The 27,986-nt window shown below is 43.6% G+C and overlaps 1 protein-coding gene across 1 annotated transcript; it reads left to right on the forward strand.

Moving 5' to 3' along the window:
• Nucleotides 1–996: 996 nt before the first annotated feature.
• On the forward strand, nucleotides 997–27,143 carry SLC18A2 (solute carrier family 18 member A2; the record flags this gene model as incomplete). Its single annotated transcript, XM_084209925.1, has 15 exons — nucleotides 997–1,117; nucleotides 2,849–3,200; nucleotides 10,454–10,512; nucleotides 12,610–12,693; nucleotides 15,148–15,240; nucleotides 15,650–15,739; nucleotides 15,844–15,887; nucleotides 15,962–16,022; nucleotides 19,596–19,691; nucleotides 22,453–22,531; nucleotides 22,781–22,832; nucleotides 23,241–23,304; nucleotides 24,366–24,485; nucleotides 25,039–25,172; nucleotides 27,006–27,143. 15 exons carry the CDS (start codon nucleotides 997–999, stop codon nucleotides 27,114–27,116), a joined length of 1,560 nt encoding a protein of 519 aa, XP_084066051.1. The 3' UTR covers nucleotides 27,117–27,143.
• Between the last annotated feature and the right edge of the window lie 843 nt (nucleotides 27,144–27,986).

The raw sequence follows: 27,986 nt of genomic DNA on the forward strand, positions 1-27,986 counted from the left end.
GATTTTTCTACCTTGCTGCAACAGTTGGGCACTCAGGCTCCCCAGGACAGTGGGCACAGCACCAAAGCTGCCTGAGCTGGGAAATGTTTGGACAATGCTCTTGGGCACACAGTGGGATTCTTGGGGTGTCCTGCACAGGGCTGGGAGCTGGACTCGATAATCCTGGTGGGTCCCTTCTGATATTCTATGACTGTATGAAATTCCTAATTTTAGGCAGCTGTTCCTTGTGGCTCGCCAAAGGCGGCACTGATGTGCTCTGGTGTCCGAGCAGTGATTTTGCTGGGTGCACGGAAGTTCTGGCACATTCTGCTGGCACACAGAGGTTTCCCTGGGCACACAGAGGCTCCCTGGGCACACAGAGGTTTCACTGGGCACACATTGGCTCTGGCACATCCTGCTGGGACACAGAGGTTTCACTGGGCAAGCAGAGGTTCCCTGGGCACACAGAGGCTCTGGCACATCCCATTGGGCGCCCAAAGGTTCCCTGTGCATGCAGAAGTTCTGGCACATCCTGCTGGGCACACAGAGGTTCCCTGGGCACACAGAGGTTCCCTGGGCACACAGAGGTTTCACTGGGCACCCAGAGGTGCCCTGGGCACACAGGTTCTGGCGCGGCTCCGCAGACCCGCCCCGGCTTTCCCTGAGCATCCTTGCCTGCGGTGAAGGGACAGAGAGAGGAGGGCAGAGTAGAGAACTCCACCCGTGCCCCGCACCGCTGGCCAGCGCTCCCCGGGCTCCCACGGGGACCAGAGGAGCCGCCCCTCTCCTCTCCTCTCCTCCTCCTCCTCCTCCTCCTCCTCCTCCTCCCGCTGCCGCCGCTCCTCCTCTCCGAGCCGCGGCCGGGGTCGCGCCGGGAGCGCAGCGCGGAGCGCGGCTGCAGGAGCGCGGCTGCCGCCCGTCCCGCCCGTGTCCCCGCCGGTCCCGCCCGTGTCCCCGCCGGTCCCCGCCCGTCCCCGGGCCCCGCCGGCCTCCGTGTGTCCGCAGCCGGGCCGGAGCATGGCTTGGGCAGAGCTCGGGCTGCTCCGCTGGCTGCGGGAGAGCCGCCAGTCCCGCAAACTCATCCTGCTCATCGTCTTCATCGCGCTGCTGCTGGACAACATGCTGCTCACCGTGGTCGGTAGGTGAAACGGGCTCGGGCTTCTTTGCCTCCCCCGGCTTCTGCCAGCGATGGTCTCCGGCAGCAGATGTGCTCCCTGAATGCCTGATGAATGCTCTCAAACCCAGCATTTTCAAACACTGATTCATTTCGTTTTTAACCATGAATTATATTCCAGGCTTTGCGAACGCGCCACCGTGGACATCAAAGTCTTGCTTTATTTCCATGTTAATTGAAAGATAAGGAATGGTATAAAAAGGTCTTAATAACTCCTTTTTTTCCCTCTTTTTATTTTCTCATTTTCTTTCTTTTTCCTGCTAAACATCACTAATACTTTGTAGAACGACAGATAACAGTATTTTTAGCTCATCATCTTTTTTTCATCCTGTGGTCATGCAACTGAAACAACAGGCTAGATAACATTGGAGATGCCTGTTTCCTTGTGATAGTTCTGTTTCCCCCACATTGGTCTTAAAATGATAGTTTTCTTATTAACCTATCTAAGTCACTTTTAAGAAAAGCACTTCCATGAGTTTGTTTAATAAAATGATGAAAGTTTTGATCAAAGTCTAAGATCCAACTTTTAATGGCTTCAGTGGCACAGTGTCAAGATTCAGAAATCTACTCAAATAAAACAATTGAATATTTTTCACTGGTAGATTTAGAACTCCTCATATTCAAATGTTTATGTGAATTGAAAGAAAATGGTCCAGAGGAACCAGTGGCTCATGGATGTACACACAAACACAGATGAATGTTCTCCTGGAAGCTCTCAGGTGATGCTTCAGACTCAGCTTCTGAATCTGACTCCTGAATTTCTTGAAGGGGTTTCAGCTTACAAGTTGATGCCACAAGGTATAATTTAGTTAAAAATGTATCTATTTTTAGCAGTTGATTTTGGAATTTTTTACATTAATATCCTTCCTTATAACATTAGTAATATTTAATTGCTTGTTTAGTAATATGTATGCTAGAGGCCCTAGAAATTATTATAGTTTGCAGATTTGAGAGGCTGGGCTTTTTCAGGATGAAATGCAAGATGGGAAGGGGTGATTCTCTCACTTGTATTAAAATGAATGAACCTGACATCTGTTTTTACAAACTCTGAATTCCTAATATCTGAGATGCCTATTAATGCAATTAAATTGCAGCCAAGATCCTAAAACATGTAAACATTGTTCCTTTTGGACGATCTTTTCAATGTAAATTTTAAAATAATGGGACATGCAAATATCGACATATTATTCTGATTCCTTGATACAGGTCTGTCACTTTTTTCCTTCTTATGTCTGGTACCTACCAATATTTTGGTGGTTTATTTTAGAAATGTTTTATATTGTATCTTTTATGTTTTGGTTTAATAATCATTCCAATGCTCTTCTCATTATTCATGATTTTGCAGCCTAATAAAAGAACTTGTGGAGCCACGTGCAACAGAGAGGCTTCAGACATGGGGTTTGATACTTGTGATATTTTGCTTAATGATGTATTTATAGAAAACCTTATGGGAATCTTATGAAAACCAGCAAAAAATAAAGATCAATGTAAATGAACTTTTTGTTTTAAACTGCACTTCTGAGTTACGGGTGTGCTTTTTCCCATGAGCAAATTTCTCTTTCAGTTCTGTTTTTGTGAACATGCCCTGTAGGAAAGCCTTGTATTTCCTGATCAAAGGCACAGCGAGCAGCTTGGTGATTCCATTTCCAAATAACCTGACAGTAAGATGCCAATGTATTCTATTTGTTTTTCCAGTGCCAATAATTCCCAGTTACCTTTACAGCATCGAACACCAGAAAAATGCCACAGAAATCCAGACTGCTAAACCCAACCTCCCCTCAGCAACCATGGACAATTTTCAGACCATCTTCTCCTACTACGACAATTCCACCATGGTCACGGGAAACGAATCTGACAAGACACAGCCTGCAGAGCTGCATCAGACCCAGACAGAGCCAATGGTGGTCAGAGTGACTCCCTCCCCCTCTGACTGCCCCAAGGATGACAAGGAGCTGCTGAATGAGAACGTCAGGGTTGGCCTCTTGTTTGCTTCAAAAGCAACGGTGCAGCTGCTGACCAACCCCTTCATAGGGCCTCTGACAAACAGGTATGGCACTGCTGCTGCTCCACCACTGAGGGTCCCACACTGGGCTTTTAGCCCGGGTCAGTGTTTCAAACAGATTATTCTTACTTCTCTTTCCTGCATTGCTGCCTTCTTGCTTGTTCTGGAGGAATATTCTAGTGAAATACGTTTGGTGAACCCTTCTAAGTGCTGACACACTTTCCAAAGTAGCTGCACATCAACCATTAGTATCTCACACTTTTCCTCCAGCTCCTGAGACCTTGGCTTTTTATAGAAACCTTTGCTGAGATGGTGTTGAAATATCTCCCTTATAGTTATAGGAGGCCAGAAGACCCTGCAATGTAGTATTCACAGAGATTGTGAATTGTCAATACACACATTAGGCAAACAAGATCTTGAAACTGTAGGCAGGGCTCAGATCCCTTCCCTGCTCTCACTGAGATGAGCAGCTCTTGCTGTGTGCTGGTTTGGAGTTGTCTGAGTGGGAAATTTGTGAGGACTTCAGGGAAGAGTGAACAAATATCCAACTTTGCTGAAGCTGTGTTCATCACCAGCTTCAGTGGGTCCCACATTCCCATCAGTACACGACTCTGCCCAGCCTCCTAATTGCTCCCTCTAAATTCTTGCAAATATGTGATGTCTTGAACCAAATATGATTAAATAGAACTTAGCAGAAAATTTATTTGGGCCAGGATCAAGCTTATAAACACCAATATCAATGACTTAACGCCCCTCTCCAAATCCAGGTGCTGATGATGTTAACATAAAAAATTAATGTTAATGTACTATTAAAAAGCATATATATAGTAGCATTTAAATTTTTGATGTTAATAATAAATTTGATGTCACTGTTAGCATTTGGTGTAACAGCTCCCCACAGAAGCAGCTTCAGTCCTCCCAAACAGACCATGAGATCAATCTCTGCAGGAAATAAACTCCAAACTGAATTTAGTTGGGTCACTGATCTGCATATTTCGTGTGTAAGCTGTTTTCATAGAGAATTATTCCTCTCAGAAAACAACATGTAGCAGAAATTTGTACTTGTAGAACACTTTTGTTTAAGCAGTCAATGTCTATCACAGGTGACAATGTTTAAAGCAACCAAGACACTCCAATGACAGATACTTAAGGTTTTGAAGCCAAAACTACCTTGTTTAGGCTTTATAGTATATATATATATATATATATATATATATACACCCCTATATATATATATACATATATATATATATACACATATATATATATATACACATATATACACACATACATACATACACACCCACACAAAATATATATATAAATTTATATATATATACACACTATATATATATATATATATATACACATTATATATGTATATATGCACACACCAAATATATATTTATAGAGTATATATATACACACACAATATATATTTGTAGATTATATATACACTATTAAACCATATATATATTTTAAATATATATATATAGTCTGAGTGTTTCCTTTCAATCTAATAAAAAGCATCCAGCTGAGAGCTAAGCAGCATTTGGACTCACAGTGTTATGTATTCAAAACCTGTGTTTGATCTGTGGAACTGATCTAAACACAAAAGCTTTAAATGAGAAAGACAGTTTCATTTCTCTCTCATTTCCCCTTATCACCAATACACATCACCTACACAGATGGAGGTACACCACCACAAAATTACTTTTGCACAAATATTGCTGCAAGTTGAGAAGGATTTTTTTTTTACCTGCATTGTTTTGTGAGGATGCCACAGCTCCTCTGCAGGTAAAGTAACAAAACATCAAATTATGTTGTTATAATAGTGCTTCTAGGTTTCCCTAACTACCTCAATGGTTGCCCTATTGATGTTTGCTCTTTTTGTGTCAGCACCACCCTTTCCAGAGCCTGCCAACACAGGAGGAAGGTGTGTGGTCACAGCTGTCCCCTGGAGCCAGCTCCTGGGACGTGTGTGATGCATCCCTGATTTGGCCATGAGGCAGGAGATGTTCCTGGAGCATCCCCCTTTCCTGTTAGGGGCAGGCTTGGCACCACACCAGTGTCAGCTTTAGTGAGGTTTCCTCCTGGAAACATCCCCTGGGTTTTTGCCTGGGGCAGGGTGTGTGATGCAGGCACAGGGGCAGGTTTGCTCACAGGAGTGGGAGAGGGAAAAACAAGGAGCATTTCATCCCATCATCCCACATGACAAACTCTCCCCTGATACAGCTGAAGTGAGTGTCTTAATGGCAAAGTGGTCCTAAATTAAATTTAGGGTTCACTGGTTTTCTTTTGTGCATTATTTGTACCTTGGTACTGGTATCTGCTTTTTTTCTGAGAAATGTTTAGTGGGAAATATCAGTTAACACATTTATCAACTAACTGTAGAAATTATTGGATACCTCCCCCCACTCAAGCTGACAATTTCTAATAACAGTGTATATGATCAGCTAGGATGTGTGATTGTATAAATCAAACAGAAAATATCTGGGTTATCAATAGAAAGACTCTTCCTTACCACTGATAAGCTGTTTGGTTACTGTTAAGATTTTTGCCTTTATTACTTCTACAGAATTCCAGCAAAATATCAAAGCTTAAGGAGAAATGATTGCTTGTTTCAAGATCAGTGTGCACAGTTGGTTAAGATGCCCAGTAAGTTTCTTTTTCAAATGAGTAGCACACTGTGTACAGTGATTTTTATTTTTCAGTTAAATACAGCTGTTTAAGAGTGGTTTAGAGTTTTAGTCAAGTGCTGATTTTCACCAGGTGCTGGCTTTGAGTTTGTACAGCCAGAAACAGGATGTTCTACTGGTGATTCCATTTCCAGATAACCTGACAGTATTTGCACAGTATGAGTCTGTGCAAATAATCACCGTTTTTTAGGTTTTCTGAAAGTTTTGGAGGCCTGTGTTCCTTTCTTTTATAATTACTGAAAGTGTAAATTTTCAAAAACAAATTTCAGAATTGGTTTCATTCAAGGAGTATGCTCTGCAAAAAACATTTCTTATTTAAAGCCCAGCTCTTTTCATGGATCACCAGACACACCTGGCTCAGAGAAAAGGTTTGCAGTTCCTGAAACAATACCAGTTCCCTCTGCCCTAACAAAGTCCTGGCAGAGCAAACACTGCTGATGGCTTTGCCATAGGAAGTGAGCAGTTCACTTCCCACCCTGGCACAGTTTCAGGGCAGAGCTGATGAGGTTTTGTGTGTCAGAAGCACGTTATGTTTTTCCTGGTGGTGAAATTTGAAAGGAACCATCCACAAAGTGCAGCATCTGACCCAGGGCTCTTTGTGAGGAGGATGCACTGGCAGGGGGAGAATGAAGGCTCTGCCTGAAGCTGTCCTGTGAAAAGAGTGGGCAAAAGGCTGTCCTGTGGAACCACCTGCCTTACCCAGCTGCACTGGCACGGGTGCCCAGAGGAGCTGTGGTGTCCCATCCCTGGAATGCCCAGGGCCAGCTTGGAGCGGGCTCTGAGCACCCTGGTCCAAGTGTCCCTGCCCATGGACGGGGGTTGGAAGGAGAAGGGGTCTAAGTTCCCCTCCAAGCCAAACCATCCTGTGCTTCTCTGATTGACTCCACTGCTTTGATCAGTCTCTCACCAAGCTCTGTGAGCCCAGCTGTGCCAACCACCAGAGCCAGCTAATACCTCTGCCATGCGTCCCCTCATTTTTTTCATTAGTCTCAAAAAATTTTCTAGTTTTAACCTTGTCCTTATTCATATCAGCCTCAAAAACTATCAAAAATTATTAGCTATTTTCATCATCACCGTGATTTTGACACCATCCTGGCTACAGCTTTGAACTCCTTAGCATGAGAGAGAGAGAGTAGCTAGGACCACAATGTGTTCATGCCCAAGACACACACAGAGAAGGAAGTAGAGGAATAAATAACATTTCTAACTACATATTTACAGTTCAGTTCCTATGTGAGCTTTCTTTTCAGGTTTTGGCAAGAGATTGAAGTGAGCTGTTCTGTCTGTTCAGGTCACTCTGTCCCTCTGCCTTCCCTGTGCTCCAGCATGGGGGTGGCAGCACAGGGACCACACACCCTGTCCCTGCTGACCCTACATGTTCTCTTTGAACTCCACACTTATTCAGTGGTTCATTGGTTCAGAACCTCATGGAACATATTCCTGCCATAAATCCTCCCCAGCCTTCACTGGCAGTAAAGAGGAGAGCCAAAATTCCAGCCAGGACAGAGCTGGCAAGGGGGGCTCACGTGGAGCTGTGTAACAGCAAGGCTGGAATCAGTGGATTTGCAGCACTGTAATTGGTAATTAGGCTCTAATAACTCACAGCTGCTCACCTGGTCAATGTAACCTTTATTGTGCTGTTGCACAGGACCAACAATCTGTTGTCTTAGTCTGGAGCAATCTTGTTAATGGGCATAAATAATTTCCTGAGAGCCCTACAAGTGGCTGAAATGGAGCTCACCTGGGTATCATTCTCCAGCAGTGGCAGCCTTTCCTTTCCCTCCTTCAACTAGTGACTCAGACTTTTCCAGAGATCAGAAATAAGCACTTTTAGCTGCAAGTAGCTTTGGTGAGACGTGCTGGACTCTACTTCAGAATTGCTTGGAGGGTTTTGAAAGGAATGCCCAAGAAAATTATATGTTTAGCCATAGTAAAGAGAAGAGAGAAGACAGGCTGTAATATTCTTTGGTACATGCAGAGGAACAAAATGCAGAGGTAATTGTGATGGAGGGTGCTGTGTCATGGCTGGGGACAAGCTGCATATTCACTTTTCACCTGGCAAGAGCATGAATGGCCCAGCACCAAGGGGCAGAATCACTGAATTGGCTGTTGCAGGTGGTGCCTCTCCTTTTTATGATTATTTTTATATATATTTTTTTTTAAATACATATTATATATAATATATATTTATTATTTGCACTTGCTCAGCAAAACCTCCCAGTCTGTGCTCTCAACACCCGTAGAACAGACCAGGGAATGCAGCTGCAGGTTTGGCATTTGTGGCAGCACAGCTACCACCTCATCAGTGCTGCTGTTTCAGGCAGGGTGTGCTGAGATTGCCCAGGAAAGGACATCTGCATTTCCAAGGAAATGTCAGCTGGACATGGGCAGGACTGTCCCCTGGGAAAGCCCAAGCATGGCTTCTGGGGGTTCAGCACTTCCCTGCAGGGGCAGCACTCCAGAATTGTGCATCTCCACATTTTGGGGGATGCTCTGGGCAGTGTTATCCTTCCAGAGTATTAGAAGGACTCGTTTAGCTCCCACCCTCTGCTGTGTGTCACTTTCCACCTTGCTGTGGCCCTGTTTGTCCAAGGAAAAGGAAGAATCACATCTGCAACTGCAGAAATTAAGAACAGTGCTTGAACAGTGTTACACTGAGCATTGAAGTGGCTGCCAAAATGCTCATTTCCTTCCTGCCTTCAGCCACCAGAAAGTTCCCAGGTGTAGGAAGCCCACTGGAAGAGTCAAAATCTTCTTTATTTAGTATGAGAGCACTGCTCTGTGTTTCATTTGTGGATGTTTGTGGAAGACCACACAGCTCTTGTCTCTGAGGTAATGAGAGCCAATTTGGATGGCATTTCTCTTCATGCAAGAATATTATTTCAGTGTACTTGTAGCAGAAGCAAACTGCTGTCTCACAGGCCCTGTGTCAGGTCTATGAATTGCTTGATTCCTGTAGTGAGATCAGAATTTTCCCTCACAGTGCCCATCCTTCAGCTCTGAGGCAGGTAAGAGTTTGTCAAGAGGTAATTTTTTATTTCCTCTTGTACATAGAAACACCAGTGGGGACCAGCATCCCACTAATACCTGTTGCACACACAGCAAGGGAAAGGCTGGCTTAGAAAAAATCATTCACTTTAAATAAACCAGACAAAAAAAAGTATTGCTCTTTAATATTTCATGTGTGAAGGTGCTGGGAGGTCAAAGTTTTTATCCTAAGGCCACAGGGGAAGTTTGTGGAAGGGATTTAATTTGCTTTGGAGACACCAGTTCAGGTGAGTAGCACATGAGTGACCAGTCTCTGCTGGATATTTACAACACCCACTTAAGGATTTCAACTAGGACAATCTATGCACTGTTTTGATCATATTTTAATGTGATTTAAGGCAAAATGCCACATGAAAGCTCAATTTATTTCATTCACAGGAATGAGACAAACAATGAACATTGAGCTCTGCACTCTAGAGAGTTTTCCATTATCAAAGGTCCTTGACTGTATAGAAATATTAATACAAAAACAAAGCTCAGAATAATTATTTTGGTTTGTTTATGTCATGACTACTGTTATTAAAAGAGCCATTCATTATTAACCCTTCAATTATTTGATTGACCTGTTTTGGCCAATGCTGCCCATTTAAATGTGCAATAGTGTCAAATCATTGGAAGCTGAAATCCTTTGAAAGTACTCCTCTGAAAAGCAGGATTCATGTTGTAGAATTTGGCCATTAAATAATGCTCTGGCAAATACATTTGAGATGCACAATCCTACCAAAAAATGAAGCTGTGAACAAAGTGTGTTGGATAGAATGTGCACACTGTCTTCAGAGCTACCTAGGTTTGGATTCTGGGGTAGATTTTTATTGGTGTGAAAAATAATATGTTGTGATTTTTTTTTTTTCTTTTTGTAGTTGAATTTTCAGTTTTATCTGCTCAAAAAATGTAATTGCTTCCCAGCCAGGAAGTTTTTTATTTCCTGGAAACTTGAAAGTACTTGGAGCAACCAGGCATTTCTACAGGCTGTTAAGAGTCCTAATGAAGAAATGGGCTGATGAAGAAAGCTTTGATCAGCTCCATTTCTACTCCTAAACCCATGGAAAGCAAAAGTATTATTCTCAGGCTCTTTGGGACTCTTCCAGTGCTCCTGAGGCAAAACTCCCAGAAAAGCTGATGACAAATTTTTCCAGTAAAAAAGCCATTGGCTTGACTATGTCTCATTATAATCATTGTCTGATGAGGATGGAAACAGATGAGCACTGAAACACGACTGGGGTGTTTCAAAATTCAGCACACTCAGGGAAATCTTCCCTTGGCATATCTTTGGCAACCTCATGGAGCCCCAGAGGGGTTTTATTGGGAACAGTTAAGGCAGAATGAGAACAGGGCAATCAGGGCAATCATGAGAAGGATTTTTTCCAGGGATTTCAAATACAAAGTGTCAGATGTATCAGATGAAAAGAAGTTTGTCATGTGGAAATATATGGCCCACAATAAATAATTCAAAGTCTGCCAAGGAGCTACAGGTTGGGTTTGTGGGGTGTGTGAACTTGTGTAAGACTAACTCAAAACCTCAGAAATGTAAATATTCATTTTGTTTTCCAGAATAGGGTACCAGATCCCACTGTTTGCTGGCTTCTGCATCATGTTTGTTTCGACAATCAGTAAGTGTCACATCTTACTCGGTCTGGCCCAGGCACAACTTTTAAATAAATGGTCCATAATAATTATCATTAGGAATTCTTCTGGTTCATGTCTGGGGACTGATTCCCAAGGAAAGTGGAAGGGAGTGAGCTCCACGTTGATGGTGGTGCTGATGAGATTGAACAAGGGAATTTGATCAGAAGTCACAGCCCTTGCCCCCAGCTCAGCAGGTCTGCTCCTTAGCTGAGCCTTTCAGGTGTTTCTGATCTGGAGCAGTGCTCAGGCAGGTTTAAACAGCCATGGGAGAGCTGCCTTGCAAGGCTCTGGACAAGCAGATACCACGGGGGTTTATCAGAAAGATTTTGAGGCTGCAGTGGCTCATGAGCAGGGTATGAGTCAACAGGATCAGTGTTGCTAAACATCTCTGTGGGATGTGCAAACAGCAGCACAGCCTGCCAGTCAGCTGAGATAATTTGCCTGCTCTAATGGCATTGATAAGGCTTCAGCTGCTGGTTTATGTTTGGCTTTGGCCTGACATTTAAAGCTGTGGCCAGACAGAGTACAGAGAACATCCAGGTTCATTAGAAGCCTGTGAGGATCAGTGAAAGGACTGTTTTTGCCTCAGAAGGCAGATGTAAGATGTATGACAGCCTGTGACAAAAAAAAGGAAGGGGACAAACTGTTTTCCATGCTGTCTGTACATGAAAGAAAGAATAATGAGAGGTTTCCCAGTGGAGGTGTGGATGGCTCATCCCTGGAAGTGCTCAAGGCAGGTTGAGCAGGGCTTGGAGCAGCCTGGTCTAGAGGAAAGTGTCCCTGTGCACGGCAGGGGATTGAGCCAGGTGATCTTTAAGGTCTCTTCTAACCCAAAGCATTCTGTGATTCTATGATGTTAAAACTGTATCATCAAGGGGACTGAAGTGCTCGAGAAGATGACCTGGTCTTAGAGCCACTGACAACTCTGTGTTTCAGGAACATGTTAGATAAATCCTGGTTGGGATGTAGATAAGAGTAGGGAGCCTAACTCATGGCAGAGGAGAGAACTGCTGATCTGCTGAAATCCTTTTTTCCTCTATTTTTATGTGCCCACACAGAAGGGATTTGTGTAAAATGTGGTGAAAATCCCTAAGAGGCACAACCACAGAGCAGGTGGGGGGAGTGCACGTGGATCCCACGTTTAGTTGGTGCATGACTCCTTCCTGCAGCTATAACCTGCCCAGCAAAATTCCTTAGGTGGCCAAAAGATGGGAGCTGAAAAAAAGCTTTATAAACTCACTGTAGAATTAATGACACTGACAACGTGGGCTCTACAAGCAGAGATGTGGTTGGGTTCCTGAGAAACTCTTGTTTTCAGCGTGGTGGGTGGGGAATGGTGACAAAATACCTGGGAACAGATAATTATTTTCACACTTCTGTTTCTTCATCTTGCTTATCTAACAGAGCAATTCTTCCAGGCTGAGTGCAGCATCCAGGGGGGCTCTGTCCCAAAGGGCAGGGAGTGGCTGAGAGTTAAATCTCATGGGGAAAGAAAGAGTGGCACATCCTCCAGTGCGGTTTCTCTGCTAGTGGCAGGAGAGGGAGCTGGCTGCAGGGTTTGAATTGGGGGATCTGGCTTCCCTGCACCTTCAGCCAGCTGTGCTCCACACATCTGGCACAGGGCTGGCAGCACCAGGGGAGAATCTCTCTCCACCCACTGGTTGGAGGGAGCACTGGTGAGTGTGTGTTACAGCCTGCCTGGCACCCCAGACTGGGCAGCCTTAAATGAAGCAGCGTGGAGAGGTGAGGCTGGAGAGAAAACTCTTATTACTCCTCTTGTGTGCAGCTGAGCCAGAGCAGAGGTAATCAAATCCTGAGTAATTAGTTAAAACTGCTTGGGCTCTTGCATTGTGTGTCACCTGGAGGCTCAGACACCTGAGAGCGATCCAACACTGACACATCTAAATGCAATAAGAGAAAATAATGCAGTTAGCATTGAAAGTGGCACAAGTCACTGTAAACACTTGACTAAATTGTAGGAAGTTTTTGTGATAGTTTCAAGAAATCTAACTTTTTAACCTAGTTATAGTTAACTTAATTTTAAAAATTACCTCTGCTTTTTATTTTTTTTTTCCCTGCAGTGTTTGCCTTCTCTGGAAGCTATGCACTACTGTTTATTGCCAGGTCCCTTCAAGGAGTGGGTTCCTCATGTTCTTCTGTGGCAGGTAAGGGATGATAGAGGAAAATGCAGATCACTTTCAGTCTTTTTTAAGTTGAATTTTATCAGCACATTCAATAATTAATACAAAAATATTCAATTGAATCAATTTCTTTTTTTTTTTCTGTCTCTTTCATATGAAGTAGCTCAAAAGCAAATGTCTTTTAAGACTTCCTTGGTATTTGGGTTGCAGTAAGGTAGAGCACAAAATGAACTGCACTCTCCCTGGGATTTCTGCACCTGTGTCTTCACCATTTGAAATTCATTTTTAGCCATTTTAAAGGTCACTGGGAACTTATGTTGGTACTTATTACAGTTAGAGCAGCAGCTCTGTCTGTTACGGAAATTTCTGTTATAAAATGTTGTTTTCTAGGGTTTACCATGCTGGCTGCCACTTTAGGTACCAGAGTTCCAAAAAAAGTGTCTCATTTTTAAATAAGTAAATAAAATGGAGTATGAGTTTTCAGCCCAAATTATTTGAGCACTTTTGGGGCTGAGGCTGGAGAAAATATGTTTTGTTCATGCTGAATATTCCAATTTTGGAAAAATTTCCTGCAGTGGCAGGAACTGACATCAGTTAGGGCTGCAAGTCAAGGTTTCCCAAGGGAAGACATGCCAGAATCAAAATTATTATTCAGCTGTAACTCAGTCCCTGTGCAAGGGGGCACCTTCAGCTCTGGGCTCTTAGGTGAGCATCAGACTTGTTTTTTCTCAGCCAATGAACACAAAAGAGCAGAAATGGCCAAGGGATCATCTAGTCCCCCTTTCCTAAAGGCAGGATCAACTCAATGCCTGTCATTCCTCATGCACACTTGACAGGCCTGACCTCAGAAGCCTCCAGAGCTGCCCTCAGCATCCAGCTCAGTGCTTAAGTACCTTTATGGTCAGGAAGGATTTGTTCCTGATGTCTCATCTAAAGGCTCCTCACTGCCATGTGAACTCATTTCTGCTTGCCATCCTGCAGAGAACACAGAGATCAGTTTCCTTTCTTTATCTTCCTGGCTCTCTTTCGTATTGCAAGGCTGTTATCACCTCTCACATCAGTTTTATGCTCTCTGGTTTGAAATTGCAGCCCTGCAGTTGTCCCTCACAGATGTTATTCTGAGCCCTTGCTCTCCCTCTGAGCATTGCCATTCTCTGCATGGTCTCCAAGCAGCCCCAGATTTCTCCCTGTGCTGTGCCAGACCCAGACCCAGCTCTGGCTCCTTACAGGGCCACCAGCAGTGAGAGTCTCACCCCTTGTCTCACAGCAAAGGAAGTTTTGTGTGCCATTGCTGGCTGTCATTTACTCCCCTGCATTTGTGTCTGCAATCATTCCTATCTGTGTGTAGAACTTTTGTGTTATTGTCTTTGCATTTCCCCCTCCCTCTTTTCTTCCAGAATATTTCCCCAAATCCCACATTCACTGTGAATTCTAATGCAGCTCTCCAGCTGTTCATGCAAACAATTTGGTGTCATCCACTCTTTTCGATAAACACGGTAATCCACTCAGGGCCTCTGCTCTTTTGATGATGGATGGTATTTACTGAATGATCAACCATGCAATGTATTGTTTTCCTTCTCTGTGTAGCTGCAGAACTTATTTACTGAGTCCTATGTAAATCTTGATTTGAAAACAGAATTATTAATTTCTATAAGGACTCTTCTGCAGCATTTACGTCTGCAGTGTCTGAGTGCTCCTCTAAAAGACAAGCAAATGAGGCTTCATGCTTCCCTTTGTGAAATGAAGGCTCATCATCAAGTGCAGAAATAAGGCATGTGAAGATAAAGGTCAAAAGGATCCTTTAATTTTTTGATGCTGAACTTGAAATACTCATTTACAAAGCAATCAGCTCTGCATAATACCTCATGCCCAGAGCACTGTCCACAATTGGAGCAAAGTGGCCACCAGACCTTTGTGCACTCTGAGTATGAATAAATGATGGTGAATACTTGTCAGAAGCTTTGATTCTGCTCATGGGAAAGCATCATCAAAAAGCTCTGTGACAAAGAGATGAATAAAGAATCTAATAAATAAGGGCATCACTAAATTACCTGACTAATACTGCACAATGGAACATGGTCTTGGGGACCATGAGTGCTGCCAGAACCATTTTTGCTTGGAACTTGATTCTATGGGGAGAATACATATATATATATACACACAAAAATATATATACACAAAAATATATATACACAAAGTATATATATACACACACTATATATATATATATATATATATATATATATATATATATATATATATATATATATACACACACACACACACAAAACAAAAACCCAAACACGTGGTAATTTCTGTATAATGTTTAGTAGGTGTGGCAAATGCTGACCACAAACTGTAGCACACAGATGCCTAATTTTGTGCTGTGCTTTTTTTTCTTATATCTTATTCATTCAGTTTTATTTATTTATTTATTTTCTTATGCCCCTTTATTTATTTATTTATTTTTAATTGTAGGGATGGGATTGCTTGCCACTGTTTATACGGATGATGAAGAGAGAGGCAACGCCATGGGAATTGCACTTGGAGGCCTGGCTATGGGAGTGTTAGGTCAGTGAGCTGGAGGCTCTGCTGGCAGAAGAACCCATCCCCCAGCCATCCCAAATCTTGTTCTTGGGATCTCTGGAAGCAGCAGAAGGGTCTCACTGGGTGCTGTGGCATCGTTCAGTCTCCAGACTGGATTCATGGTGCACGTGCAGAACAGCTTTTCCCACAGCAGGCATTCCCTGTGTGGATTCACATGTCAAGGAGTAATGTCTGAGATGTTTGGGTTTTGTTTGCATTGCAGGGTGGTTTTGGGGAATGGGGAACCTGGTTATTGCCACGATCAATGATCTTTGTGGGGATTTTCAAACTGATTTTTGGTGGCTCTGTGCCCGTAGCAGGGTGCCCGAACGCTCGCAGGGGTTTTGTGCAGGGTCAGAGTTTTCACAAGTGTGTCCTTTCCTTTCCTTGGCAGTGGGCCCCCCTTTTGGGAGTGTCATGTATGAGTTTGTGGGGAAGAGCTCTCCTTTCCTGGTGCTGGCAGCCCTGGCTCTGTTTGATGGAGGTCAGTAGGTACCTGAGCCAGTGCCCTGAGGCACATCCCTTTCCTGTCCCTGCCATCCATCCCCCTCCCTGGACCAGAGTCACAGCATGGATTTCTTTTCACAGCTGTTCAGTTACTCGTTCTGCAGCCCTCCAGAACACAGGCAGAAGTGAGTATCAAGGTCAAACACTGCAGGAATGGGTGTCACTTTGCCTTTCCTAATCCCAAGCTTTTGTTTCGCAGAGTCAGAAGGGGACTCCTTTACTGACACTTCTGAAGGACCCTTACATCATTATTGCAGCAGGTACCAGACCTTTTCTTTCTTCTTTAAACCAGTCCTTGATGTCATTCCTGGCCTCTTGGCGTGCCTTGGGCTGAGCTGCTTTAACAGCATTTATTTACTGGCTTACTTTATGCAAAGATCTAAGAATGGGTTGGTAACACAGGATGAATGTACCAGCAGAAGCACAATAGGCAGGAAATTTGAAATAAACGTGTCTTTCCAACTGAGAGGCCACTAATGACTTGCAGGTGCCTGCTGGGGCAAGGAGATGTGGCCAGGAAACTTCCTGTGAGGCAAATGACTTGGGGCAAGCCTTCAGAGTGAGGGATTGCCAGCACATCAGGGGCAGGCACAGGGAACAACACTGAGCTTTGTTTCTCTTTGAAGAGGGAGTGAGTTTGGTCCCTTGGTTGTGAATTGTTGTATTTCAGAAAAGGTCTGGTGGAATGGTGAATGGTGTTTGGTAGTGTACGTATCTTTTTTTCTGAGGAGCCTTTCTGTCTCAAGAGAAGTTTGCCTTTTTGCATTGCACATTGTTGAATGTTTATTCTGGAGTCTGTAATTAAGCCTGGCCCTTTCTAATGTTGACAAAACACCTGGAAACAGATAATTATTTTCACAGTTGTGTTTCTTCATCCTAACTTGCTTGTCTAACAGAGCAATTCTTCCAGGCCTTTCTGGAAGTTTTCTGTTTCTTGCTGATTTCAGGGAATTATCATAACCTTAACTCTGTGACTTGGTCCAGCTGTGACTTAAGTTGTACAAACCCTTTTGCCTGAGGAATTCTTGGAGCATGAAAAAAAATAATAAATATACTGAATAAAGGTATTTGAGGGAAAAGTATAGCAAAGACAGTTCTTATGTCAGCTGATTCAGTAACTTCTTCTACAGCAGTTAAAGTCCATAAAATATGAGACATCCCCATGGATTATCAGTGGGATTAAGGGGAGCACCTGGGGTCTCTGCCTCCCAGGACAGAGCCTGCCCAGTGCTTTGACAGTGCAGATGATGCTGATGTTCTCTGACCTCAGCCTCTTCTCCTTGCTTTATTTGCCTTGCAGACCAAATTTGGTTTTGTCAGAGCTGAATGCCAAATGCCCTGCTTTGTGTCAGAGGGGATGCTTCACAGGCAGAAGAAATGTCCCTGACATGCTTTTTCCCTGCTGGTGGGAGCTCAGGGAGTGAAGTCAGTGCCATTCCTGAAGCCAAACCTCACTGACAGGAATTACAGGAAAGTCAGTGCTGCTGCCTGACAAAGCTGCATGGACAGACAAGTTGGTTTAAAGGATCAGATCCAAAAACCAGAGCTGAGACAGACAGCCCCATGAGCACACAGGTCCTTGGGAATGTGTGGGACAGCTTTCCACTGGGTGCCTGCTCTTTCACAGTAAAATGATGTCTGTGGCACTCTGCCAAAAGCTGGGGGGGTTCTTGGCTGTGGAGCTGGGATTCAGCTGGAAGGCTGCAATTTCCCACCTTTGGGCCAACACAGGACATTTAATCTCATTCAAGGAAGAAAAGATGTAGGATTCACGCCCTTGACACATGGCACTTTAAAGTTAGGGCAGCTGCAGGCAAGACTGAGGAAAAAAATAATTTATTTTCTTTTGGGGAAGCTTTGCTGAGGTAGCAGGCTCTTGGGCTTTGCCCTGAAATTGCAGAGTACAGCTCAGGCTCTCACTTTTCTCTTGGGGCACGTTCTCCAGGTCTGAAGCACCTTTATCACCATATCCCTGAGTGCTTTGGCAAGCTCTGGTGGTGCTTCCTGGCCTGAAGAGAAGTAGGTGCCCCAACCATGTGCAAGCACACCTGTTTCTCCTTCCTGTGTGAGCTTTCTTCAGAATAGAATAGACTGAATAGAATAGAATATTTAATTAAATAGAATATTTAATTAAATAGCAAACCCTTTGTTATTTAAGCTGTCTCAGTTAGTCCTGCTTCCTCTGGATGCACTTTGTGCAGACTGAAATGTTTTTCTCAGCATCAAGGGAGCTGTTTGAGCCTGGCTGATTTTGGCTTGGGAGAGCCCCAAGGAGTTTAACTGGGGCTCCTTACAGAGCCACTCTGGGAGCTTGCACCCAAGTGGAAAGGTTGGCTTTTGTCTTTAGGGCGAAGCAGTGCTGAGCTGTTGCTCCTTGCCTGGGGAAGGGAGAGAGCCAGCTAGCCAGCAAGTTCATTTTGGGAATTGTGGATACACAGTCTAACACATTCTGACAGCTTTGAGCAAAGAATGACATCAGTGCTCATTTGGTTTTGAGCCTTGTGATGAGGAACTCCCTCAGAGAGAAATAATGTTTCTCTGACCTCTGAAAAATATAGATTTTTTTTTATTTTAAGGTAAAATTTGTATAGTAAATGATTGGAAGAGTCTAGAATATTGTCCTGAAATTCAGAGATTGTAAATATTAGGAAGAAAGGGAACATGAGTCTGAGGTTGCCACTTCCAGCAGTGATTCCCAAAAGCCATTTTAAAGGGATTAGCAGAGGGGACATGTCCTGTTGCCCTGCATTAAGCCTTGAGTGCCCGGGGGTCTTTAGAGTAAGTGTGAAAGGCATCTCGAATCCAAAGAAACACCGGGGGGTTTCTTAATCCCTGCACTGGAGCTGAAGTGCAGCACTGAGCAGAGATGAGCATGACCCAAACCCACCCGAGCTGGCTCTGCAGGCACTGGTGCAGGGCAGGGCTGAGCTGGCAGGCCAGACTGAATCAGCACTTCCACCACTTGTTATCCTTTGTGCCTGGGTTATTGAAGGGCCAGGGATTCAAAGGAGATTTGTAAAATTGAAATTCATAGGGCTGTGCAAGCCCAAAGCCAAAGCCAGGTTTGCTGCACAGGGTGGGTCACTGCTGCCTGTAGGATGTCCAGAGAAAATCCCCATTTGGGGGAGCAGACATCCCTGTGCTGGTACCAAAATCCCCATTTGAGGGGAGCAGACATCCCTGTGCTTGGACCAAATCCCCATTTGTGGGGAGCAGACATCCCTGTGCTGGTACCAAAATCCCTATTTGTGGGGAGCAGACATCCCTGTGCTTGCACCAAAATCCCCATTTGTGGGGAGCAGACATCCCTGTGCTGGTACCAAAATCCCCATTTGTAGGGAGCAGACATCCCTGTGCTTTTTCCTTGGTATTTCCAGGATCAAGACCTCCACATCCTGTCATGTGAGGTAGGCATGAGCTCTCAGGTGACAGAGGCACAGGGTCAGAGCCTGAGCCTCTTACACAACAGGGCTCTGGTATTGCCCCAGGAGAGCAGGTAAAGACCAAGTGATTGTAGTTTTAGCTAATCATTTGTACAACAGACCTCGTGAACTTTCCAAATGTCATCAAGCTCACTGCAAACTTTCACGTTATGAAATAGCTTAACCTTTATTGTAGAATTTCTAGGAGAATAGAAACATATGAAAAGTTAGCCTTCAGTGATTTTACACCGTGTTCTATTTAATGTTAATCACCATCTGAGATATGACAAATAGGGCTGTAAAAAGTGCAATATTTTGTGTCAAAGCATCCATTCTTTGCATGGTGTTTTGTTTACAGTCAAAAGAAATAATTACTACTATTTTTTTCCCCCCTCCCCTTCTTTCTTTAAGGCTCAATCTGTTTTGCAAACATGGCTATTGCTATGCTTGAACCAGCTTTACCCATCTGGATGATGGAGACCATGTGCTCAAAAAAATGGCAGCTTGGTAAAGTACAGTGCATTTTTTGCATCTCTATGTTTTGTCTATTGAATGTCTGGGTTCTGGTCCTGTTAAAGATTATTTGCTTCAGGGAGGTAATTTAAGTAAAGTGTCAGTGTTAAACCTGCACAATTACAAACACTGGTATGTAAGAAAAAAATTATACAGTGGGGTGATGTTATTGCAGTAGAGGCTCTTGCAATGGGACACACTCAACTACTGAACTGTTTGAGCTATTTTTCAAGGAAAAACAGTTGCAGGCAGCCTCAGGACTGGGGTTGGTCCAGCTCCACTGGGAATCCCAGCCCTGCTCTGGCAGTGGGTGTTGGCCAGGGCAGTTGCAAGGTGCCTGTGGAGCTGCAGAGCCAGCCCTGCAGAGCAGAATCATCTGTTTTTTCCCTGTAGGGAATCCCCCTGAGTCCCCAGCTGGATTTCCCCAGGCAGGAGGCTCAGAGATGGGCAGAGGTGCTCTGTGCTGGGAGCACAGCAGGCTCCTGGCAGCACAGCCTCCTTCCACACCACTCCTGCACTTTCCCTTGGGATTGATGTATTTGGCTTCCCTCAGTGGTTTCTCAATCATTCCTTTCACCAGAAATCAGGGGGAGCCCCAGCTTGGACCTCGTTACGAGTTTTAGCAGGGACAAAGCCTTGGGAAGCCAAGCCCCTGGGCAAACATGGATCCTTGTATCCATTTGCACTCCAGAGGGAAGTGGGGCAGCTGCTCTCTCCTTGAGGTGAGCAAGAGCAGGAAACAAACAGCAGGAAGTGGATTAAATTCTAGAGAGTGACAAACTGTGTGAGGGGCTGATGTGAATCTGTTTAAGTGGGGGATGCCCAGCCTTCATCCATCTCTGATTAATTTAATGAGGGTATTTTTTAATATCAGTGTATGGCTTGAAAGAAAAAGAAAAATCCTTCATGAAAATGATGTTGAGCTGATATCCCTGCTCTGTGTTAATGTACACATTGCACCCTATAGAAAGCACAAATCTTAGTTCTGATGAATGCAATTGAGATCTAGAGTGGCCACAGATGCAGTTCTTAATGTGCTGCTGAACCTGGCAATAACTTCTAGCCTGTAACAGAGCAGAATGAACAAGCAAACTTAGGTATTTTGAACCTCAAAAAGGAAAAATAAATATTGCCTATCTGCCTCCCTCACCAGTTTCATATTACATAGAAATGAGATTTACAAATCTCTTTATTGAACAGAGTTTACTAGAAGGAAAAGATCAATTTTAAATTAAGACTAATTTAACCCCTTAATGATACAAGTAATTGACTTCATTTCACTTGGTCTGATTTGACAGCATGAATTAAAATTTTTAAGCCTCTTAAATGGTAAATTGAACTGCAGGGTTTTAAGCAAATTATTATCTTATGCAATTGGAAGCCAGCTGTTTGAAGCATGATCTGAAGAAGGTATAAACTTGATTTGACCAATGAATATTACTGTGCATAAAGCCCATTTAGAAAATCATGGTTCTGCCCCAGTATACCACAGCTTACAGAGCAGCCTGTGCAAGTCTTGTTTAACAAGACTTTGCAGTATAATTTCTCTTTTACAGCTGTCAAGGTCTGCTCTGTGTGACCATTTGGTATAACCAGACAGCTCCAAGCAGTACTGAAGTAGCTGTGGTTACACAGGCTGAAATTAAATATTTCCCCAGCACCACCACTGTAAACCCACAAGGTTTTTAATCACAGGATATTGCTGTGCTAAAAATTACCTCCTGATTTTTCTCTTATGAATATGTCAGGGAGATGGGAAGGGAGATGGATAGGCAGGAAATGAGAAAAGCTCTGTTGGCCTGGTGAAAGATGAGGAGCACACACACGTGAGGCAGGGCTTGGATTGTGTACCCTGACACCACGGCTGCTTCCTGAATCTCTGGCTGGCTCCTGCCCTGGGACTTCTGTGTTAGGAGAGGATGAATCCTCCAGTACAGACTGTAATCACTGGATTTTAAACCAGAGATGTCACCAGACAACAGCTCTGCTCTAGATACAGCCACTGCTGTGGCAACCTCAGGGATAGGAAAGCATTTCTGGTGCCACAAATGTGTTTTTCCAAGTGGAGGTGGGAAATGAGAGAGACAGAATTTACCGAGGTGTCCTAATCTACAAGCTATTACAGTTTTCTTTTAATTTTATTTTATTTAAACCAGTATGTGTTTAAAAAAAATACATTGGCTAAATAATTTCAATACTATTTTTAAAGGTTTTTTATCCTTACATTATTGATACATGCTTGAGTGTGTTCTTGACCAGGGGCCATATCACAGCACTACAGACCTGCCTGTGACAGGAAGCTTAGTGGCACTCCCAGGCTCAGAGGGGACTGTCACCTGCAGAGGACAGCAGCCCTGCTGGCCCCTCCTGGGGGGATTCACCCACCCTGAGCCCCTGGGCTGGCACAGGCTGAGCTCCACGAGCCCTGAGCTGCAGCACAGCTGCTCTCCCTCACCTATCCCAAAGCTTACTGCAGTCAGATAGAAACTTTTTGCTCTTTGTTGTCCTGTCCCCTCTCCCAGAGCAGTTCTTGTCTCTAATGCTGAAGAACTCTTTTCAAAGGCATCAGGCTAGTGCTGCATTTCACAGATGATGTCCTTAGATTTCAGGGGAAGGCTGCAACAAACCGGATATTTGATTCTTTGGGCTCTATTAGATGCGTCCAGATCAAAATTGCAGTGTCTGGCATTTATTAGTTTCTTCTAACACTTCCCTGAAATCCTTGCTGATAAAACATCTCATTCATATTTTTCAGGCGTCGCTTTTCTTCCAGCTAGCATCTCTTATCTCATTGGGACCAATCTTTTTGGGATACTTGCACACAAAATTGGAAGGTATGCTTAATTTAAAAACACTAATCACCTTCCAGTCTCTTCATGTACCATTTCCAATGTTTCCCAGGGCAGTTTATTGATGGTGGAAATTATTAAAGCTTGTTCTATAGGGGCAAAATTGCATTTTTTTTTTAACACATTGCTACTTTTGCTGTTTAACTCAGCCCTTCAGACATGGCTTTGAAACATTCAGGATCAGCTCTAATATCTCATTATCACCATCTCTGAGTGATGTTTCTTCTTTGGTAGGTGGCTGTGTGCTTTGCTCGGGATGCTAATCGTGGGAATAAGTATTTTATGTGTAAGTAGACAATCACACATCTTTTAAATCATGTGAATGGTTGTGTGCTCATCTTCAAATCTCTGCTTTTCCCACGAGAGTTCTATGTCATGTTATTAAACAATGTGTGGTTAATAGGTTCCAGATCAGATTTTTGAGTGCTTTCCTATTTCAGTGCTTCAATTATTTTTAGAAATGATGACTCTGAGAGGAGCAAGCTCCTCTGTTGAGCTGTCACTCAGCAGTTTGTAATAGTCAGTGTGTCAGTGGTTTAATGGCACAGCTGTCTGAAATGACAGCTCAGAAGGAGGATCAGACTCTCAGATCTCTACAAAGTGGGCCATAACTACTTGGAGAATTTATCTCAGAAAGAGAAGCTAACCTCATTAGCAGTGTGACATCATTAACTCCCTGAAATTTCCTTTGTAGGTACCGTTTGCTAAAAACATTTACGGGCTCATAGCACCAACTTTTGGAGTTGGATTTGCCATAGGTAAGAACATTTGCAATGAGTTCTCACAGTCTGTTGTTTCTGTAAAAATAATTTGATATGAAATTAAACAGAAAATCAGTTTTTTTGCCAGTCTGATCTAACAGTGGTGCAGCCTGAGCTGTAGCCTGAACTGGCAGGCAGAGCAAGAAGGATTGAGGGGCAGTGCTTAGGGAGTTTGAACCAGGCTGCTTTAGACCAGCTGGACCCCCAGGCCTGTCCAGGAGACCTTTCAGCCTGTCCATGAATCTAAATGTTGTTTTTAGAAATGCAGCCGTGCACTGCCCCAAACCCACAGCGTTTCCTGCAGAGGAAAAGGATTTATATAGTCATTTCCACTGGAAAAAAAAAAAAAAAGGCTCAAATTGTTTGTACATAAAGGGGAATTGCCAGGATCACACACATGTATTCTTCAAGTGACTTGTGTGAACTTTTCCTTGCACTGGGCTGTGCAGGCAGGCTGCAGTGGGGACCCTGCCTTGCTTTTCAGTGCTTGGGGCTCAGCAAATGTCCTGGGGCATCTCCACACAAGGAAAGAAGCTTCAGGAACAAATTCAGACCCCAAGTGTCTCAGCAGTTTTGTGAGCTGTCTGTGCTGTTTCTTGCCAGAAATGAGGGTGTGTCTCAAAAGACATGATAAAAACACTGTAAATCAGTTTGGTTGACTGGGGGCTAATGCTGGGGTCAGTTCACACCAGATAACTTTCCCCTGATTACTTGGCAGGGAATGTGAGGTTGGAGCTTTGCTCAGACACTTGGTGGGAAGTGTGGATACACCCTAAACCCACATCTCTACTGTCCTCTGGCAGGTGCCACGTGTACACCTGTATCCATGTCCACAGTGACCCCAGACACAGCAAACACCATAAAAAGCAAAGCTAACACTGACCGTTTCTACACAAATCTTGCTTAGTTATCAACAAGCATCCTCTTAGCTGCTTTTGCTTTGTTATCAACAAGCATCCTCTTAGCTGCTTTTGCGCCCCTTCTCAGCACATAATTCACCAAAGAGGGTAAAAAGGAGGGGAAGAAAAGGCAGCATCTTCCTGGAATGTGTTTTGCAGGGATGGTGGACTCCTCCATGATGCCAATCATGGGCTACCTGGTGGATCTGCGCCACGTGTCAGTCTATGGCAGCGTGTATGCCATAGCTGACGTTGCCTTCTGCATGGGCTTTGCCATAGGTGAGTCCAGCCTCCCCCTGCCTGGAAAGCACAGTTAAGGAAAGGGCAGTCTGCCACAATGCCAGCTGTGAATCCCAGTGGTGCTTGCAGATTTTATGAGGAGAGGTTCTTATTTTCTGTAAGAAATCAGAGCGGGGGGAATTGTGTTTGGCATCTGTTGCCCTCCCCTGCTGTAGTTTGTGCTCACTTCATGAGCCTGAAGGGTCTGAAGGCACTGAGCACAAATGGGAGATGCTGAGCAAAGAGGCTTTGGAACATTTAAACCTCCCAGCACAGCTGTGCTCCAGGGGTGTGAGGGGGGAATCGCTCCCCACTGACCTCCTGCCTCCCTGAGAGCCTGACACAGACGCCCTCAGGAACATCTCTGATCTGCCCAAGGAATGCGGGCTATGGAGCCAGGAAAGTTTTATGATATAATTACAAACATGTCTTTACATTCCTCAAATCTGTTTGTAAGGTGGGGGGTTTGTATACAAATTTCTTATATACAAAATATACTGCTGCAAATTTTGTGTGAGCAATATCTCCAGAAAAGGGTTTTTATCTGTGCAAGGTCCCTCTGCTGGTGGTGCCATTGCCAAGGCCATTGGATTCCCATGGCTTATGACAATTATAGGAATTGTGGATATCATCTTTGCTCCCCTGTGCTTTTTCCTTCGAAGTCCACCTGCCAAAGAGGAGAAAATGGTAAGTGTAACTTGGTTTCTGTTTTTTTTCTCTTTTTTTTTTGGTTTTTTTTTTCAGTGAAACAAATAACTTACATTTGCATCTTTGCCTCTAACTTCCTCCAAATGGGACCAGCACAGTGTCCCCACATTTCACCCCCAGGCATTAACTTTGGAATAAACTCCCCCTTCCTTCCATGTCCCAGATGTATAAACGCAAACCCTTTATTAATTAGATGTTACAAAGTCACAAATTTGATTTTTATGCAGCAGGGTCCTGCAGACATTCCTCTGCACCAGTGATGGAGTCAGAATAGAATTCATTTCTCTTTTCCTTGAGGAGCCAGAACTCTATTGGCCAATTCACCAAATTATTCCTTGGTGTGCCTCAACCTGGTTTTTTCCCACAGTCCTCTGGGAAAAAAATAGAGAAAAAATATCCCACAGTATATTTTGAATCATCTTTTTTCCTCCTTCTCCTTCCTTCATACAGTTCATGTGTCCCTACAAACTAGTGGCTTCTCTTGTCCATTATGTACCACTGGGCTCCTCTCTTTTTTTTTTTTTAAATATAAATTTCCCAAAGACTTAATGATCTGGAGCATTCAGTGCTCCCCAGCCACTGTAGGGTGTGTAAGAACAGTGTCACCATATGTAGCTTTAGCCCACTCAGCACCCATCCTTGCTCTTCCTGAAAAAGACTTATCTGGGCCCAAAATGTAGTTGCTGGTTGTTGATTTGGGTGAAAAAAACCTAATTTTGCATGGCCATGGTGTTATTCTGCAGTGGCACCTCTCTGCAAGGTAAGGACAGCACCTGATGCTCACTTTGTACTGGCAGAAGGTGGAAAATTGAATCTTGCAGCAATAATGGTGTGTGTGAGGCCAGAGACCTTCTGTTTGGCTCATATTTGGACTGCAGAATCCCAGTTAATCCCTTGTCATGACCTTTGCTGAATGCACTGGTTTCGTTTGTTTTGGTTTTTGTACATTAAATAAGGCTGAGGAACAGAAAGGAAAAAAAAATCACCTGCTCTTTCCTGGCAGTGTAAAACATATCAGGTACTTCTGTGGTCCCTGTTTCATTTGTAACATCACAGCCCTGGAGGGACAGGATCTCCCCCCAAGGCTCCAACACCTTCCAGCACTTGCCACCTCTAATATACCTTTAAATGCAAAATAGCTCCTGTTTCCAAAGGGGCCCATGGCTGTAAAATGATGCACCAATTTTTCAGGTTGGAGGACAGTCAAAAGGAGGGTCTCAAAATTGTGGTCTTTGCATAATTATTAACCCCCAAACTTAATTACACTCAGCAGAAAGAACACTACACAGCTGCTCCAAAACTCCTTGGGAAATTTCAGCACAGAAAATTTATTATTTTATCTGACCCTTACCGTGATTACCACTTTTAGCTTGCTGTGGGTGTCAAAGCAGCGTTGGGACCCCACTCCTGGCATCATCCTCAGTTTTGCTGTTCTGGATCTCCATGGAAAGAGGGGAAAAAAGCAGTAAAAGAGAATTGGCTTGAAGCAGTAGGACTGCTCTTGGCCATTCATCCAGTTTTTAACAGATGGAAACTAATTCTACTAATTCTGGGAGGGGTAAACTACTGTCTCTGCAGAGCAGGTAGATGTTTTTCAATAACACCTGGGCTGAAATACTGGAAATAGAAATTTTTCAGAGCTGTCTTTAGCACCAAGACCCTCCTCACACAGACCTGTGGACTCAGGTTACCCTAATTACAATCAGTTTGGGCTCTGCCCCAAGGGAGGAGAGGTGAATCCCTGAGTGGTGCATGCAGCCCCAGCCCCAGCAGGATGCTAAGCAAAAATACTCACCCTCTGTTTTCTTCCAGGCAATACTCATGGATCACAACTGTCCTGTGAAAACAAAAATGTACACCCAGAACAACATCCAGTCCTACCCCATAGGTGAAGAAGAGGAGGAATATGAAAGTGATGAATAACAGAAAAGCCATATAACATATTTAGGTGTACAAAATGCTGTGGTTCATGTGAAACATCTCATCCAGAAATAGGTTTTAGCTGTACTGTACATTTAATAGTGACATGGTCAAGAAAACCAAAGGTATATTATTTATTGCCCGTGACTATAAAGCAGACTGCAAACCGCCTTATGGGGGGAAAGAGCTTTTATAGACCGTTTGTATAGTGTTACTCTTTGTGTATTTAATTTTATGGAATATTACACTCTATTTTTTATTAAATGTGTAGTATAAATCTGTATAAAATGTGAATTTTATCTATTTGGTTTTTAAGTCACCTCATTGACAATATTTCGTATTTTATTTGAAGTCATAGGTTGCTGTCAAACTTGAGTCTTTCTTATTTAATTGGAAATTTTAAAAAGAAACTCTCAAAGAAAACCCATCCAATTTGCATCCTTTTAAGTGACACCCTTGTAAGTGCATTGAGAGGAGCTGGAATTCAGAATGTGGACAGCACCATCACTTTTTTCATCAACTTCAGGTCCTAATAATATATACAAAAAACTAAATAAGAGGCACAACTTCTCTGCCAGTTTAAAGACTGACCCTTCTCCCTAAACCACCAGTGTTGAGGAAAACCTTGCTAAAGAGATGAGTGTATTGCTGTTATTGGTATCTAACAAAGCTTAATCAAGCAGTTGTGCAATGTGAAGCCTCCCAACACACAGCACCAGGTAAACAAGCGGGTGTGAACGTGCACTGTAACATATTTCAACTTTATTTTAGTTTATTTCTCTTCAGTGAGTGGTTAGGAACAGCTGCAGTATTACTGTATTTAGTCTTAGCATGTACTGAAAGTGAGCTGCTAACTGGAGAAGTTCAAACAAC

This window comes from Fringilla coelebs (genome assembly GCF_963513975.1).
Source record: "Fringilla coelebs genome assembly, chromosome: 8".
Taxonomy (NCBI): Eukaryota; Metazoa; Chordata; class Aves; order Passeriformes; family Fringillidae; genus Fringilla; species Fringilla coelebs.